The sequence below is a fragment of the Gymnoscopelus microlampas genome (assembly GCF_963454915.1).
Source record: "Gymnoscopelus microlampas genome assembly, chromosome: 19".
In the NCBI taxonomy this organism is placed as follows: Eukaryota; Metazoa; Chordata; class Actinopteri; order Myctophiformes; family Myctophidae; genus Gymnoscopelus; species Gymnoscopelus microlampas.
Window position 1 is genome coordinate 16,836,018 of NC_139956.1, and position 18,925 is coordinate 16,854,942.

Here is an 18,925-nt window from a genome sequence, read left to right on the forward strand (position 1 = left end):
GAGAGAGAGAGAGAGAGAGAGAGAGAAACAGGAGAAAAGGAGGGATGAGAGAAGGATGGAGAGAGGGGGGATGGGATGAGAGACATACTGTATAGATGGAGTGATAGAGAATGTTAGAGGATTAGGTCTATTAGGATTAGAGCGAGAGCGAGAGAGAGATGTCAAAGATGATCCTGCTGGATAGAGATGACTAGATGGATGGACAGATGAAGAGAGTGATAAGGAGATTGCTGGATAAATAAGACCTAATACTATCATCCTAGATAAAAAACGACTAGAATACAGAGAGAGAGAGAGAGAGAGAGAGAGAGAGAGAGAGAGAGAGAGAGAGAGAGAGAGAGAGAGAGAGAGAGAGAGAGGAAAAGATGAGCTTGGTATGTAGATCAAAGGATGAGATGAAATCAGAGATAATGACACAGATGTCAGGTGATTAGTGACACTCTACAGTCAAGGGTTGTGACATCACGTCCTGTTAGATTAACCTTCAAAAAAGGTCCCATATGGTCAGAATATTTGTTTGTTTTTCAGTGTTTTATGTGGGGGTGAGGGGGGGGGGGTGTATCACATGTCGTACTCCCTTCTGTACTCGATTAATAATGTCCATGCAGTTTGGGATATGTGGGCAAATCTACCTACCTTTCACCGGCATTTTATTTATTCTTTTTTTTTAACTCATTAAGACCGGGGACGCATCCGTGTCATTTTTGATTTATTTGGCTATTTTAGAAAAATCTTGAAAATGTGTGCAAATCTTTGAATATATATATTTTTTTAAAGCGAACATTTCTAACTCAAATCTTTGCTTCTGGGGGTCCCTGCAACAACATATTTTGCGATGGGGGTCCACGGCCAAATACATATCATTTTGGGGGTCCTTGACATGAAAAAGTTTGAGAACCACTGATATAGCAACGTTAGGATTTAGAAGACATTATGTAGAATAGGCCTCAGGTCTTAATGGGTTGAATATATTTTAACACTAACACTACTAACACAATAACACTTTGAACATATTTCTTTGTAAAAAAAAAAAAACGTTTTGCATCTTCTATTTATTCTGATAATTGAGAATCCCATTTCTTGATCTCTAGTCTACATATACCAATGTTCTAGCCTGGTAAACCCTCCCTCCGGAAATCTCATTTCCATTTGATTTCAGGAGTGAGTCTGGCCTGAACCGCCTTTCTGCAATATTCGCTGTGGGCTGGAGTTGGGCGGGAGTAATACCGTTGACTGACAATCCCTTCAACCAATGATCGTTTTTCCCCTTCAGCCAATCAGCAGTTCATTTTGACGAGCTCCAGACTATGTGACGCAACGGGACTTTTATCTTAATAGTAAATTCCGTGCCTCAAAAAAGAAGTTTGAGACCGTTTTAAAAACTAAAGTAAACAGTGAAGGCACTCGGACAACAACAATGGCTGCCGTTCGTCTTTTGTCGGCCCCAGTCAGGCTGCACTCGGCTTCATTCGGGCTCACTCGAACTCGCCACCTGATTGGCCAACTGTCGCTGTCAATCACAGAACGATGTGCGACGACGCTGATAGGCTCGTCGGTTCGGAGAACAGAGCGATTATTGCAGAAAGGCGGTTTAGCCCAGACTCACTCCTGAAATCAAATGGAAATGAGATTTCCGGAGGGAGGGTTTACCAGGCTACCAATGTTCTGCCTCATGTACCTGACGAAGGTACATGAACCATGTAGGCTACATGACTAAAAGACTGTTGCAGGTGAGGTCAAAACGCAGTGATGGAAAGTAAACTAAGTACATTTAATCAAGTACTGTACTTGTAGTTGTACTGTAGATTTTTTACTTTACTGGTATACTTCCAATTCTCAATAATTTTACTTCTACTCCACTACATCTCAAAGGCAAATAATTGTACTTGTACTCCACTATATCTTTTGAAAAATGTAATTACTGGTTATTATTAAAACCGCTTCAGACCTATATATATACTTCAGCAATTTGAAAATAGACGATCTACAGTTGGGAGCTTGTAGAACTTCTATTTTCAAAGGATTTTGGAAAAAACGGTATACTGCATATTGAATTCTCTTTGGGGCATTCTAAACAGTGGATTTCATCTTGCTTTTTTCTGTGTTTTACCGTCAGGGAGGGGACGGATTAGCCTAAACAAATTATGTGAAATACTGTTTTTCTCGTTCTGCTGCACTAAAACATCCTCCCGGTTTTACCAGAGTAACAGCCCGTTTTGACGTCGACATGGGCTGACCAATCATTGTTGAGCTGCCCAGGAACGTCACTATAGGCTGACCAATCATTGTTAAGCAGCTGCCCAGAAACAAGGTTAACCACTTCCAACCTCGCGTCCCTCTTTTGGACGTGTCATTATAGTCGATAATATTCAGGAATTTTCTAAATGTTTTCAAATTGTTTAAAAAAAACAAAAAAAACAGCCGTAATACAAGCTCACAACGCAGTGTGTGTTGTCATATGACGAAGTATATAGGGTTTAAGCATTAAATATAATCAATAATTCAGTTTTCAACTGAAGTAAAAACAAAAGTGAAATTGGAGTTATCTAGTGAGTTCACACTAAGCCTGTATGCTGTTTTTTTTGTTTCAATCTAAACTTTTATGGTACTTTTCATGTAAGGTGTTAAACTGATAATATTTGCTGCTGTTGTATAACTTCTTGAACTTCTTGATGAGGAAGATTAATTGATGGACCATGGTAAATGTGTCTATTACGACAGTAAATCATCACAATTCACAAGTTTTAAAATGTTGAAACCAATTGGTGTTGAATATCTGCGGCAGATTTTGAAAGGTTCAAAACATGGTTTAGAATGTGCACTCACATTACAGTGGTCGTGTGGAATTCAAAAACAAAACGTTATTTTAAGGCGTGGTCGAAGGCCAAGCCGTCTAGCACTTGGCGTGTCATATGTCTCCTCAAAATTAAACCAATCACATGGCAATGATTTAATTGAATTTGAACATGTAATGTACGCCTGTGATGTCATGCAACGAGGTGCATGACATCACAGGTACATTAATGTTCAAATTCAATTAAAAGTTCACAAGGAGGGAGCAAACGCACAGCAGTCCTTTTAGATGTGCCGGCCAAAGGAAAAGACACAAAAAAAATTGTATTTAGGACTAGAGTACGATGAGAGCAACCCAACGTTTCAGACAGCGACGCTGCCTTCCTCAGGGCCGACTCTTTTATGATCAAATGTAATTCAAACAATTTCCTTTTGAGGTCAAATTAGCTTGATTCTTGGCATAACTGACATCCTGTGTGTGTGTGTGTGTGTGTGTGTGTGTGTGTGTGTGTGTGTGTGTGTGTGTGTGTGTGTGTGTGTGTGTGTGTGTGTGTCAATGAGTTGGTGAGATTATATGCGACGGACCAAAATGCCTGGAATGCTGCTGAGCACAGGAATGTGATCACACACACACACACACACACACATATTTGTGTACTGATCACTTCTAATGTACAAAGACAGAAACACACACACATTCCAGTCAGATCCTAACATCCACAACAGTCATCTGACCACAGCATGACCACAACACTACAGTATGCTAGTGTGTGTGTGTGTGTGTGTGTGTGTGTGTGTGTGTGTGTGTGTGTGTGTGTGTGTGTGTGTGTGTGTGTGTGTGTGTGTGTGTGTGTGTGTGTGTGTGTGTGTGTGTGTGTGTGTGTGTGTGTGTGTGTCGTTTATCCAACTATCACATTGAGTTGAGTAGATATCTCTCCCTCACATGCACACAAATGTGCGCACGCACACACACACAAGCACAAATGTGCATACAAACGTACACACACACACACACACACACAAATGTGAACACACACTCAAACACACACATTCCATAAACACGCGCACATAAGCACAAATGTGTGAGTGCACATACACAGTTGGTTTAACATGATTTCCAGAGTTTAAAACCTTGAAGTCAGTATTAAACAGAATTAACACAATTTCACTGGAATGTGTGTGTGTGTGTGTGTAATCCTCCACATGTTCAGTAATATAGAAAATGTTCATGGATTACTGAACCAGATTAATGTCCCAGTTTCTTCTCTTCCCACCGTGCGCGCACACGGATGCACGTGCACACACGCACGCACACACACACACACACACACACACACACACACACACACACACACACACACACACACACACACACACACACACACACACACACACACACACACACACACACACACACACACACACACACACACACACACACACACAGCAGCCCTCCCTCTAGTGGTGATAGTCTGAATTGTCTGAACTGCAGAGATCAATCGAATCAAAGTGAATGAAATTAATGAGACAGATAGAGAAATCATGATGTTTTATAGCCTACCAAAAGAATGCAAAACATTGAAATATTGCTGCCATTTGTTTTCAAAAGCTTATTCCAAGCTAACCTTTCCTACGTGTGTATATAACTATTTCTGACAGCAAATGCACAATTCTTATGGTTTTGTAAGATTACCCAAGCTGCAATGTAACATGTACATTATTTAGTTTCAACGGAATGTGTGTGTGTGAGTGAGTGAGTGAGTGAGTGAGTGAGTGAGTGAGTGTGAAAGAGAGACAGATAGACAGACAGACAGATGATATGATAGATACACATTACGGTGTGTTCACATATTATCTGTTCCCATGGGAGAATCTTCCATATCCTTTCATTCCTACTACAGGAGTTCCACACAATGAATGGAATGTAATACACACACACACACACACACACACACACACACACACACACACACACACACACACACACACACACACACACACACACACACACACACACACACACACACACACACACACACACACACACACACACACATTCCTAGCACATACCACTCGCGCACTGTGTGTGCGTTTGTGAAGACAGCTGTACCTAAAAAGTAACTATCACTACACTGTGTGCGTGTGCGTGTGCGTGTGCGTGTGCATGTGCGTGTGTGTGTGTGTGTGTGTGTGTGTGTGTGTGTGTGTGTGTGTGTGTGTGCATGTGCGCATGTGAGCGAGCAAGAGGGAGAGAGATGCCTCTTTAACATATAAACTCTGGGTAAAGTCTGGGGAATCAGGTCGGGACATTGTCCGGTGTTGGCCTTTCACACATGTAACACGCAACAGGAGAATGTCAATTTCAGACGCATTCTAACATAACTGTAAAAAGTCTATTTCAGTGGTTCTCAAAGGTTTACATTTCAAATGTATAAATGTGTATAAATGTAAACACTTGTACAGACATGTCCATGTCCATTTGGAACCCCCTCAAAGAAGCCTGAGGGTCCCTGGACCTTGTCCTCACACCTCCATTAATAAAAGAGTATCCGAGCTGCTCCAGTATCTCCTTCTTCTCGGTCCCTGGACCCCATTTTGTGAACCACTGGTCTATTTGATGAGGCAAGGATTAGTGTGTTAGCTCCTGCCACTTAACAGCGTGAGAGAGATGCAAGATCTTGTAGATCTGCTTTTTGTGAGTTTGTGAAAATAATAAATAGAAAAATTTATAGATATTAAATAATAAACAAATTCAATCCCAACATAGCGATGCCAGGTTGAAAGTGGTCAAAATAAACTTTTTTTATGGTACAATACTGACCGTAAATTAAAAGACAATTCATGACTTTTTTTTATAGTTGTATATATTGCAATAAGAATGTGTGTCGGTACAAAATCCAACGCCACACCTGGACTTGACTCACGACACACCAATGTGCCTCGGTGCACCATTTGGGAACCTCTGCTATGAACAACATTCTGGTCCATCGTAGAGTTACAACTCTGTAAAGTGGTGTTGACTGTTTGTGTTTATGTTTGATAGTTGGTTAGGTTTAGGTTTCACAGTTTATTGCATTTTCTAAATCTTGTTAAACACATTACCTCTCCCTATCTCAATTAATTTCTCTCGGTCTCTCTCTCAATTCATTTCTCTCTGTCTCCCTCAGACAGCAAGTGTGTTAAGTTTGTTTACTAAAACAACAACATGGAGACATAATGGCACCTCACTAGTAGCTACTACCACACACACACACACACACACACACACACACACACACACACACACACACACACACACACACACACACACACACACACACACACACACACACACACACACACACACACACACACACACTTAGTAACTGGAGCACACAAGCACAAAACTGCCACACAATGCATTTTTCAGCAGTGTGTGTGTGTGTGTGTGTGTGTGTGTGTGTGTGTGTGTGTGTGTGTGTGTGTGTGTGTGTGTGTGTGTTCATAACATCAACAAAGCAGCATTCCCCTGTGTCTGTTCTCTCTCATCTGCTTTCATTCAACTGCCTACCTAATCACCATTTAACACGCAATGACCATCCATTCACTTAAATTATTACCATACAATTACCATTTACCATCCAGTTACCAATCAATTATCAACCATTTATCAGTCTACTACTAATGAGTGACCAAACAAGTGACAAAGCAGCTGGCCGTCATTCATTCCTAGTGGTAGCTGGGCTTCACTGGGTGACATGGAGTGACGAGACATCTGGTGGTTAACATCTGTGACTTCATTTAGTGACAAAATAAAGTTGGGAAAAGTTCAACTAAGCAAATGAGCAGCGACAGAGTCAAGCGACAGCTGTGAAACACACAATACGACAGCCGACAGGGTTCCCAAATGTTAATTTCAAGAACCAAAAGTTACATTTGGTGTCTCCCCAGGACTCTCCAAACTTAAAAATACCATATTAATTAACCACTTAAAAGTGATAGTTCACCCCCAAAATAACCTTTTTTCTATCGATTAATCACCCCATGGAGACTTGAAGTTTTTGTCGCATTCCTAAGCCAATAATTTGATGACCGGCAGCGGTTCCGGTAGGAGACACAAAGAGTCTCCTTTGTTTCTCCTACCGGAACCGCTGCGTACCGGTCCGCTGGTCATCAAATTATTGTCTTAGGAATGCGACAAAACTATTAATGAAAGGAAATATCAAAGAATTCAAGTCTCCATGGGGTGACTAATCGCTAAAAAAGTTTTTTTGGGGTGAACTATCCCTTTAAGCTCCATTTCAAAAATAGTGAAAATAGCTGTCCATGAGTCCATGACCCAAAAATGGGTCCCGACCCATTGTTTGGAAAAACACTACCCTAGGAGAGAGCGACTTGGCGACACATACACCAACAAAGTGACTTTGGGTCAGTGTGAACGAATGCTTAGCCACTGAGACAAAGTAAAAGACAAGAAGCGGAGAGAGAGAGACAGAAAGAAAATGAGGATGAGAGACAAATAGAATGTAGTGGATAAAAGATGAAAAGAGCAAAAAAAAATGGAAGAAAAATGCGAGAAACTTTCCAAAGTCTTACTTTACTCTGAAGTTGTGGTGAAGACTTTGTCGTTGACATCTCCTCTTCCTCCCTCCTCTCCATCCCTCCCTCCTCTCCTTCTCTCCCATCCTCCCTCATCCATCCCTCCACCTCTCCACTCTCGCCTGCCGTCGTCCGATCGGTCGCCTCCTCCAGGTGGGCGGGGCCAAACGGCTCCGACGGACAGGACTCTTCCTCCACTGTTACTATGGCGACGCTCACCTCCTCCCCGTCCGAGGAGAGGAGGGGGAACGGGGAGGAAGTGAGGAAAGGAGGGGAGGACGAGGACGAGGAGGAGGAGGAGAAGAAAGGATGGGTAGAGGAAAGACAAGAGGAGAGCAGAGAGGGGGAGGGGCCGTCAGACCGACCAATGAGACGGCTCTTCACGTTCTCTTTCATCACGCCTTCCTCCCTCGTCCTCTCCTCCTCTTCCTCCATTTCCCCCTCTTCCTCTCCTCCCTCCTCTGATCTCCATCTCTCTCTCTTCCTCTCGAGTCTCTCTATCTCCCTCTCTTCATCATCATCATCCGCTCTCTGTCTCTCCTCTCCTCCCGGTCTCCTTTCCATCAAGACGTTCTGTCCGTCTGTCTCTCTGTCCATCTCTCTGTCCATGTGGAGTGTCTTCACAGTGTGATGTATGAATCAGAAGACATTCTAAAAAGACAGACAAAACAACAACAATAAAGATATATACATGGATTATCATGCAGTCTATTGAGGGCAATCATTCGTTTATCATCTAAGACAGGGGGGGGTCTTGAACGTTTTTCAGGCCAAGGACCCCCTAGCTGAGAGAGAGATGAAGCAGGGACCCCCACTACATATTGTATAAAATTGTGTTGCAGATTAAACTTTTTCATAGATTTCATAGATAGCTGGATGTTTTCAGATACAGTTACAATATTCAGTCAACTTGACCGTCGGCTCTGTACTTGGTCTGCTCTTTTTCCCTCTACACAGACTCTCCGAAATTAGACGAAATATGCTATTTTCGGCCAATGTTCCCCACCACACAAAGATTTGGCGGACCCCCTGTAGTAACTCTGACGAACACTTACGGGTCCCGGACCCCCTGTTGAAGACCCCTGATCTAACATCCAGAATGATTGTGGCTGGGGCTGTGAGTGTCCTTGATGATTGGCTCAGCCTTGGCTACACACTGCTCCTTCTATATTCCCTGGAGCAGGGGTTCTCAACCTTTTCAGGCCGCGACCCCCAAAATAATGATATTATTTCCCGCGACCCCCCGCGTGCACGCGCGCGGTCCCGTTCGCGCGCGCGAAGGTTATTTAATTACAATAGGTTATTTGATAATTGTTTATTATCAAAACATTTTTGCAAAAAAGTGGGTAAATTGAGTAAATTAACTGATAAAACATGAATTAATGATAACATAAAAACATATTTTGTAAAAAAAAAAAAAAAAAAAAAAACTTTTTTTTTTTTTTTTTCCCTTCAAATTCACCAAAAAATCTGGCGACCCCCCCAAATTATTTGGCGACCCCCCTGGGGGTCGCGACCCCCAGGTTGAGAACCACTGCCCTGGAGGAAGGGAAGCTCACCTCCAACGATGTGCTGTTCCGTCTTACTACTATAAAAGGTCTTATTACTAAAACTATGGTCTTATTACTATGAATAAAGGTCTTATTACTAAAACTATGGTCTTATTACTATGAATAACGGCCTAGAGCACAGTGTTCACTTTCACTTTACAATCTTATTTTGGTCATCAGTTCAACCATGTAAACAATATGCTCCATGTGCATAAAACATAGCAGTACTAAAAACTAAAACATCAACAAAAATAAACAATAATAAATTATACTACATAGTTATGACCAAAAAAGGTATAGGCTGAAGCTAAAAAGCTTAGTCTTGCCTACCCTTTCCGCATACAGTACATATAAACAAACAAAACTGATTTATATATATTACATTCACCCATTCACCCACACGCATGGCAGAGGAAACCACTTGTTACCAGATATCTGGAGCAGTTCTGGGGATTCAATGTCTTGCTCATGGACACTTCGACACGAAGGGATCAAACCGACCGGGAACCTTTCGATTCCAAGAGGCTCAGATTCAAACTCACAGCATCACAAGCACACTTCTCAGAATGCATACAGTGCTGCCCCACAGAGGCGGACAGGAGGAGCTACTGTCTGTGCCTTAAAGTTCAGAGGTCAAGCACGAGCAGTGGTGTAAAGTAAGTAATTAACTATATACATTTACTCAAGTACTGTACAGTATAATTTAGAGGTATTTTTTACTTTACTGGAGTACTTCCAATTTTCAATCATTTTACTTCTACTCTACTACTATCTCAAAGGCAAATATTGTACGTTTACTCCTCTATAATTATTTGAAAACTTTATTTACTAGTTACTTTGTAGAATTTGATTATAATTACAAAACCAATTCAGACCTATATATTCTTTTGCAATTTGAAAATAGCTGATCTACAAGCTTATAACGTGTCACTTTGTCACGTTGTTAAATGGGACCTTCTGCATAATGAGTACATTTTGATGCCAATACTTTTGTACTTTAACTCAAATACATTTTTAATACCGGACTTATACTTGTAAGAGACTATTTCTACAATAGGGCATTGGTACTTTTACTTAAGTAAAACATTTGAGTATATTCCTCCATCACTGCAAGCACACTTCTCAGATAGCATACTGTGCTGCCCCACAGAGGCGGACAGACAGGAGGAACTACGGGCTGTGCCTTAACAACCCATTAAGACCTGGAACGCATCTGTATCACTTTAGATTTCTTTGGCGATTCAAAAATAGCAGATATACAAGCTCATAGCGCGGCACCGAGTGCCGCGCTATGAGCTTGTAGATCTGCTATTTTTGAAAAATCTTGAAAAAAAAGTGTTTCGTTTTTTTCAAAAAACTGTTAGGATTTAGACAAAACAATTAAGAATCGTCTCAGGTCTTAATGGGTTAAAAGTTCAGAGGTCATGAGAGTAGGTTGCATATTTGACAACAACAGTTAATTCTACCATGAATGTTACTGAGTGACAAATGATGTGCTTCCACACAACAACAGGATTAGTGCTGAGTGTGTGAACCAACGTGTGTAACATCAAACAATCAGAGGTGTGGACAGGATGGGGGGTCCTGCCACTTTAATGCCAATACAGGAAAAGAGAAGAGAGAAAGGATGGAGGGAGGGGGATATGTATTTTTTTTTTACTTGAATGTCCTTTAAGTGTGATTTCAAGTTTTTAACCCACTACATTTGGCCGCAAAGTTGCAACTTGCAATGTTACACAGCTATGTTTTGACACGTTTCTTTATCATATTGCAGTTAATATCCATTTCTTAGTTTTGTTTTGTACTTGCTCTGGCAATGTAAACTTAAAAGTATGTTTCCATGCCAATAAAAATCTGCTTCTTTTGCACTCTTAATGCTCTGTCAAATGGTTTAAATTGAGCCATTTTAACAGAGCATCAAGACTTACAAGTTTACATATAGCATTACGCACTAATAATGCCTACAATGTTATATGTAAACTTGTAAAGCACTTTGAATTATCTTGTTTGAATGTACCATGCAAATAGACTTGCCTTTGAATTAGAGAGAAGTGGTTGTGTTGTTTTGACCTTCAAAAAGATAATAACCTAAATTGTAATTATGTTTTTTCTTTTCTCCGTTCCTAGGATAATTTCATTTTTCTCAACAGAACAAACGTTGTTTGGCCTCGTTACCAACGTTTCACAAACAAACTCCTCCATTACTGGACTATTTCTCCACTTATAGAATAAAAAGTAAAACACAAACAAACAAACAAACAAACAAACAAACAAACAAACAAACAGATAAACACTCATATTCAGTGGCGTAAAGTAACTAAGTACATTTACTCAAGTATTGTACTTAAGTACAGTTTTGGGGTAATTTTACTTTACTGAAATATTTCCAATTTTCTGTATTTTTACCTCTACTCCACTACATCTCAGAGGCTAATATTGTACTTTAACTCCACTACAATTATTTGAAAACTTTAGTTACTAGTTACTTTGTAGATTTTTGATTATTATTATGAAACATACAGTAACCACTTCAGCCCTAAAATACATTTTGGCCTTTTGAATTCTACAAGCTCTCGATGCAGGCATTGTAAGCTTGTAGATCTGATATTTTTCAAAATATTTGTTTGAAAAGGTGAAATCTTGTGAAATGGGACATTCTGCATTTTACTTTTGGTACTTTAAGTACATTTTGATGAAGAAAAATACCATTGTACTTTAACTAAAGTAAATTTTGAATACCTTACTTTTACTTGTAACGGAGTATTTTATTTCTACATTGCAGTGTTGATACTTGATAGTTGATATATATAAGTATATTTATCAATAAACTCACCTTTGCAAAGAGAGAGAGAGAGAGAGAGAGAGAGTCGCTTCCCGTTGTTCTCTGACGTGACTCTATCACTGTGGACTTTTAAAGTTTAAACGCCGGCGGGTGTTTCTGTATTTTCTCCACTTTCTCCGTCTTTCTTTCACCCTCTCGTCCCTTAATCTCTTTAACGTGTTTCTCTTCTTTGTCTTTTCAACTGAAACGAGTTGTTTTTTGTTCGTTTATCGTCGCAACGGGACACGTTTTCCAAACTCACTCCGTTTGTTTTGGAGGAACTCTGCACATGGAGCTTTGTTTGGCGCGGTTTGATGACGTCACAATGGTACCACAGCGGCAGTCGGCAAAAAAAGAGAACTAGATCTACAAGCTATCAACTTGTCGCTGTGCGACGCGTTGATAGCTTGTAGATCTGTTCTTTTTTTGCCAAGCTACATAGGCTTGCTTGCGCAAAAATGTAAGCTAGCATGTTAAATTAAAGATTATTACAGCTAAAAAAAACAAAAAAAAACTTAAATAATAATTAAACTTATATAATAATAATTACATTAAATTAGACTTGAATTGATTTTGTATTATTCATTTTAAGTTTTATTTTTGTGACAAGCCAATACTGTTTGTTCATATTTTGGAGATAACTATATTTGTACCTATATTTAGAAATTGTTCATTCATACACTGGCACAGTGACTGGCTGGCTGCTATCATGGTCAGTCCAAGTGCTAGGTGTGAGTTTTCCTTTTACATTTTTAAAAACTTTATTATTTGTTTCTTGCCTTCTGTAGTGCTGCTATGACACCTGAATTCCCCACAGGGATCAATAAAGACTTGTTTTTTTTGTATGCATGCCCTCATTGATTAATTGATATCCCTGTCTACATGCAGCAGAGTGGCCCGAACTACACGCTCGATACAGCCCCTCACCCAAGGGGTTCAACTGTCCTCAGTAACCCACTCACCCAATGGTGTAACGCTCGACCAGCCTGGCCGTCACTCTGGGGCTTTGGGGAGTCATCACATGTGTTTCGTCATCCACCGTACTTTGAAACAGAGTATTGTTACTGTTACTGAATGATGTCATATGCTTTTCTATTCAACCTTTACTTGATACAATGGAACTAATGTTGCTGTTACTAAATGCTGTCAAGTGATTTTTACGGCCTTGTTTACTTTTTTCCAATCTGGGAACCCATCGCCAAATAAAACAAAAAGGAAAAACAGCACCATCTGCTGTTTTTTACTTATTCAAACGCAGAGCAGAATCTGTTCTTGAGAGATTAACTTTTTTCAAAACCTGTGAGAAACCGTTACAGGGGGTGGGATTTCTGGTATAAAGTACTTTTCACTGAATACTTTTTAGGATTACATGTAATCATGTAATGGTCACGGGATGTTATTTTGACTGAAGCTGTATTTATGTATGTCTCTAATATATCACCAAGACTAATTATTGTGCTCCTTTTTATATTAAGCATCAACCCCCCTGAAAGAAATGTAGGCCTATATTCATTTAGAAAGAGTTATGTACACAATAATGTCCTGTAAGACATAAATTGATAGAGATATAAAATAACTACAATAAAAGCATCACCACAAATTGTGGTACAATATGGAATACAACTTTATTAATGACTAGATAGCTTACATATCAAAGACTAAATACATACATATTTATAAACATACAAATATACTTTATATATAACTGTATCAAACATACTTGGCACTTAAAACTGTACTGAAATCAGGCATTGGAAGTGGAGAATTTTGTCATTACAATTATTGTTCCCCCCATGATTTTCTTCCATCGTAAATACAATAATGGTAATAATAAGAATAATACGATTTATAGTTCAATCAGGAAAGATATAGACATCATGTTAGCGTGGACTAAAAGATAATAGTGCAGAATCACGTTTAATAAAAAATAAAGCCATTCTTTTGTAGGAAGGAGACAAACATCTGTGTTCTATTATATATTATAATATATTATTATTCCTCTCATTCCTTTATATTTCCCCTTGAATTAGGAAAAATCACAAAATTGGATTCATTGAGATGAATTTCCAATAGGCTATTTACATTCGATCAGATATGTAGGAACTGTCAGTTTATTTTTAATGGTTATGTAAAAAAGGAAAAGAAAAAACATGGTATGTATTCAAAAACAGAAAACTGCTTCCCTTCCCTACGTCCTTCTTTCCTTTGCTTTTGCCCTTGTTCTCCAAAGCATGTATATATTAGTTTGTTATTTATGTTTTAGGCTATGTCTGAAAAATAAAGGCATTTCCAACCCCGGGAAACATATTTGTATTAATTAGTGGTAACTTCAGTATTAAGACTAGGAGAGATTGGGTGTCTCCTCCTTCCTCCGTTCCTTTCCTCACACATCCTTCCTTAAAGCAACAATCCAAAGGTCTTGCAAAGATGTCTGTCTGAACTGCAATATCTAGTGTCCAATCCGGTGTGCCGTCTGCTTCATTTAACGCTATTGACATTGTCAAACAGTAGGGTCTAAATGTCTCAATGGATGAGACCACCTCTAACCACTAGTTACATTGTATTAACATACTACGACACTAGTGATTCTGAACCTTTTTAATATCAATTTCTTTCTCTCTCTGGGACCTCTTTCTTGTTAGATGTGATTTGGTCTGATGTGGTGACAGTCTGTCATTTGGTCCAGAAATCCTTCACTGTACTGTATAGAGATAATAATAGTTAAACTCTGATTAAAACATCCTAGTACATTCTCTATTTCATGGAGATTTTTTTGTTTTTGTCGGATTCTTAAACCACTAATTCGATGACCGGGTCATTCGTCAGTGAGACTCAATTGAGATCAAATTATTGGCTCAGGAATATGACAAAAACTAAAAAAATCTCCACAAATTCAAGGCTTCATGTGTTGTGTAATTGATGGAAAATATGTCATTTTCGGGATGAACTACTCCTTTAACTATCAATCAGCTAGCTAGAGCAGTGGTTTTCAAAGTGGGGTACAGGGACTTGAAGGAGTTCCAGGTGGTCCCGAGCTAAATTAGTGAATATAGCACCCTATATTATATAGATCTACAAGCTCACAACGGGTCACGATGCGATGTGAGATTGTATATCTGCTAAACACTGAGCTAGAGGCCCCCCAGGGACCCCATCAAGGACCCCATGCACTGCTGAGAACCTCTGCTCTACCATACAGATTAGTTACTATAATATTTTACAATAAGTTCTGGTTGAACGGGACTCTTCTCTTGTTAACCTTCCAAACCAACCAACCTACATTCCTTCCTACATTCATTCCTTCCTTCCTTCATCCTTCCTTCCTTCCTTCCTTCCTTCATCCTTCCTTCCTTTCTAGGAAAGGTACCACAACACCTAAAGTACTGACTTATTAAGATCAAAACTGAAGATCAAAGCAAAGGTTATTAAAGTCATACTGTGTAACCTTTTCAATTATACAAACGTTAGTTTTGATATAATCTTTCACTGGTATATTTTCCACAATAACCATTCCACTGAAATGTGTTTTTTGACAACTTCTCTAAACATAGAAGTGTCTGCTCCTGACATCGGCAATATATCGGAAATGTATCGATTTATGCATTTTAAAGTTAATACATGTACGGTTTCGGAGCTACTACAGCTGTCACCAAAAAGACTATTAAAATGAATGATGTCACACAGTATGACTTTAAGCATTCAAACACCAAGATCAGAAGGTTTACAGCTGTCATTCATTCATCCACTCAATCATTATTACGGAATGCTGAAGATTTCATTCTCTTTAGACGTTTTAGCATTTTGTCAAATTAGTTTGGAAGTGAATGAAGTCATCATAAAATAAAATAAAACATGTTTCATATTATAGCAATAAATAATGGATATATTATTATTATCAAAGTGTTTATGGTAAATATTGGAATGTCGCCGCAGTCTCCCTTCTCTCAAAAAAAAGAGACTGTAAATATTGTATTGGAACATGTAGCTTGTTTCCTTTTCTTTCTTCAATCTCCATAGATAGGAGACATGTGTGTGTCCCTTTGCATCTTGACAGTCAGTCTGTGAGATTCATAATGGAATGTGGCAACTTTACTGTAATCACAGTATTGTCTCAAACAAAGTAGACCCTTTACTTATTAAAAGTTTGGAATTTTGCCTGCTTCAACCTGGAAGATTACACTCCTAGACAGGAGCCAACGGCAGAAGGAGCCTTTTCAAACTTCCTTTTGGAATGCAGCCCTTGATCTCGCTGAACAAGAGACATGTGCACACCTCATAATGGAATGTGTTAAAGCTGCAATCCGTACTTATATGTAACCGAAATTGGAACCACTGACCTAATAGAGAAGGGGACAAATAGAATTTTGACCTTCAGGCAGTACCACTTGTCAACCAGTATTGTGTTATTAATTATTTTGTATTAACATACACTGTACCATAAAGATTGGTCAAAATTATACATAAACAAGTGATGGATCACAGCTTTATTAATGGAACACGGCCTCTCTATATACCCTTGTAAGTAGCGAGGACAGTGTGTATTTCCTGTTGGAATGTTTCCTCCCGCTCTACCGCCAGGTGGGCTTGTGGGTCTTGGAGTGAGACGACTTGTCAGAGAAATCCCCACTGTTGTTCCTCCTGTGGCCTTTGGGCGGAGCCGGTGAGTCATGAGGAGGGGTACAAGGAGGGCTGCGAGGAGGAGGAGGAGGCACATGGATGCTCTGAGACCTCCTCAGGGGCGAGGAGGATGGTTCGTCGCTGTTCGGGAGCACAGAGGAGGAAGAGGATGAGGAGGAGTAAGGAGGTCTGGAGGCGGAGGATGGGAGTCGCAGGGAACCCAATCGTGGGAAAGGGGAGGCGGGCGTGGCAGCCTTTGGGGAGCCCGCCTCCTCGAGAGGAGTGGGAGTAGGAGCGAGGGCGGCGCGCGTCCGTCTGAACGAGGAGGAGGCGGTGTTTCGGGCAAAACGGGCCACCTTGTGGGAGGGGGTCGCAGGAGCGCTGACGCTCCCGCCTCCTCCTCCTCCTCCGTCCCCAGCCTGGGCAGCGAGCGCCCGCAGCGTGGAGCGGCACATCTTCTCCTCCGCCGCCCGGGGTTTCTGGACAGGCTTGCGTACGGACGGCCATTTCTGGAGCTGCTGCTGGACGCCCGGGTCACGGGCGGGGCTCTGGGTGCCTGAAACCAGGGCGTCATCACATTTTAGTTGACCATTAATTATCATATACAGATAACTGTGATTAATGATAACATTTTAGTTTTAGTTTAAGTTAATTAAAGTTTTGGGCACTGAACATTAGAACATATAATATACAAATTACATTTCTGTAAAAAAAATGCTTAAATACTTAAATATAGGCTACAAAGAAATGACTAACAGTCACAATAATGAAAATAAATAATAAGGTAATACACTTAATCATTGTATACTTGATTTTTTTTTTTTAATAGCAAAAATAAACAATCTCACAAAATGTCGCATCGTGATCTGTTTTCAGCTTGTTGATCGTCTATTTTCACTCTTTTTGAAAATCTTTTAAAGGTTTTTCCCTAAATGCCCAAAATAGGGACGCCAGGTTGAAAGTCTTTACAAGGCCGTGGATAACATGGACATAATTATGGAAATATGACATTTCTGTTTTTTATACAGATGAATGGAAATGATTCTAAACATTATGCAAAATAATTGCGATTAGCTCAAATAATTACGATCAGACAATTATGCAATAATTGTGACACGCTTACTTGAAACCTTGGGGTCCTTGGAGGGCTCCTGCTTGTGAACGCTGGACTTCCAGGAGGAAGAGGGGGAACTCGTGGTCTTCTCTCCCCGTCGGAGCGAGGGGCTGTTGGGGTTCAAGGGGCTCAGACTGCCGGAGGTGCTCTGGAGGTGCCCGGCTGGTTTGGTGGGACGTTTGCCCAGGGAAGAGGCACCTCGGCTGGGCCTGGAGATTGGGACCACCCTCCTCATGCCCTGGTTCTCTGAGCTGTTCAGGGTGCGGACGGACTTGGGGTTGGGAGTCATCGCAGAACTCGAGGTTGAGGATTTGCCGCCGGCGGTGGGGCGAGATTTGGAGGGCGGGGTTTTAGAGGAGGGCTTGGGTGAGGTCTCAGATGCTGTGTTTTCATTGGAGGAACGGGATTCTTGCTTCTCATTGGCCAGGAGGAGGGGAGGGCTCTCTGTTTCTCCCCTTACAATGGTGGAGCCCTCTGTCTGTTTCGTGTCATTGGTCAGGTGTTCCGGAGCAGTCACCAACGCTCTCTTTTCATTGGCTGACACCTCTTTCTCTTCCTTCTCATTGGCCGACTGTTTCGTTCCCTCAGTAGTGGGAGCAGACATTTCATTGGTGGACTCGGCGGACTCGGCTGGTGTCTGATAGGTGGAAGGCGCAGGAAGTGACTGTGTGACTGCAGGGATTGGCTGCTCAGCGTCCGGATGAGGCTCGGGAGGCGTGTTATTGGCAGGAATACAGGAAGTGTCCTTCACAAGTTCCTGGTAGTGGGAGGGACTCTGACAATCATTAACAGGTGTGTGGGGGGTTGAGTGTGAGTCCTCAGGTTGTGTTGGAGTGTGTGCGGTTGAGTATGTGTCCTCAGTTTGTGTTGGAGTGTGTGCGGGTGTGTGTGAGTCCTCAGGTTGTGTTGGAGTGTGTGCGGGAATGTGTGTGTCCTCAGGTTGTGTTGGAGTGTGCGCGGGTGTGTGTGAGTCTTCAGGTTGTGTTGGAGTGTGCGCGGGTGTGTGTGAGTCTTCAGGTTGTGTTGGAGTGTGCGCGGGTGTGTGTGAGTCTTCAGGTTGTGTTGGAGTGTGCGCGGGTGTGTATGTGTCCGCTCTCTCTCCCTCTGTCTCACGCACACCCGTCACACACCAAACAACCACCTTGTTCTCCTCCTCTCCCTTCTCCTCTTCATGCCCCTCTCCTTCTCTGTGTGATGGAGGGATGGCAGAAGAGATGTCTGACTCGGGTTCAGAGTGTTTCTCCCCATTGCTGATCTGGGATCTGGTGCCTCCCGCCTCCCCTTCTCGCTCTACGACCTCTACATCGTCCTGGCAGTTTTCGTGGAGACGGTCGTGGCCGACGTCACGGAGGTGGCGGCGGAGAAGCTCCTCGCCGGGGGTGTCGACGTCGTCAAAGGCCTGTAGCTCGGGGACCAGCGTGTGTCTCTCTAAAGTGACAGACATTGCCTGTT

The 18,925-nt window shown here is 41.2% G+C and overlaps 2 protein-coding genes across 4 annotated transcripts in view; both read right to left on the reverse strand.

Annotated features, from left to right (window-relative positions):
* The window catches only part of LOC311035384 (F-box/WD repeat-containing protein 7-like), a 53,508-nt gene extending 41,472 nt beyond the window's left edge, over positions 1–12,036 (reverse strand). For both annotated transcript variants that reach the window (XR_014599708.1, XM_084043552.1), the window contains exons 1-2: positions 11,755–12,036; positions 7,369–8,022 (exon numbers count right to left, since the gene is read on the reverse strand). Coding sequence is in view for 1 of the 2 variants with exons in the window: in XM_084043552.1 (XP_083899678.1) it covers positions 7,369–7,980 (612 nt within the window). In the remaining variant the exon portion in view is untranslated. The remainder of the gene's footprint in view (positions 1–7,368; positions 8,023–11,754) is intronic.
* Positions 12,037–13,084: 1,048 nt separating this feature from the next.
* The window catches only part of LOC311035377 (uncharacterized protein), a 33,446-nt gene continuing 27,605 nt past the window's right edge, over positions 13,085–18,925 (reverse strand). For both annotated transcript variants that reach the window (XM_084043539.1, XM_084043540.1), the window contains 2 exons: positions 17,483–18,925; positions 13,085–16,915 (listed from right to left, as the gene is read on the reverse strand). The exon at positions 17,483–18,925 is cut by the window's right edge and continues 176 nt beyond it. In XM_084043539.1, coding sequence (XP_083899665.1) covers positions 16,311–16,915; positions 17,483–18,925 — 2,048 coding nt within the window. In that variant the 3' untranslated portion in view covers positions 13,085–16,310. The remainder of the gene's footprint in view (positions 16,916–17,482) is intronic.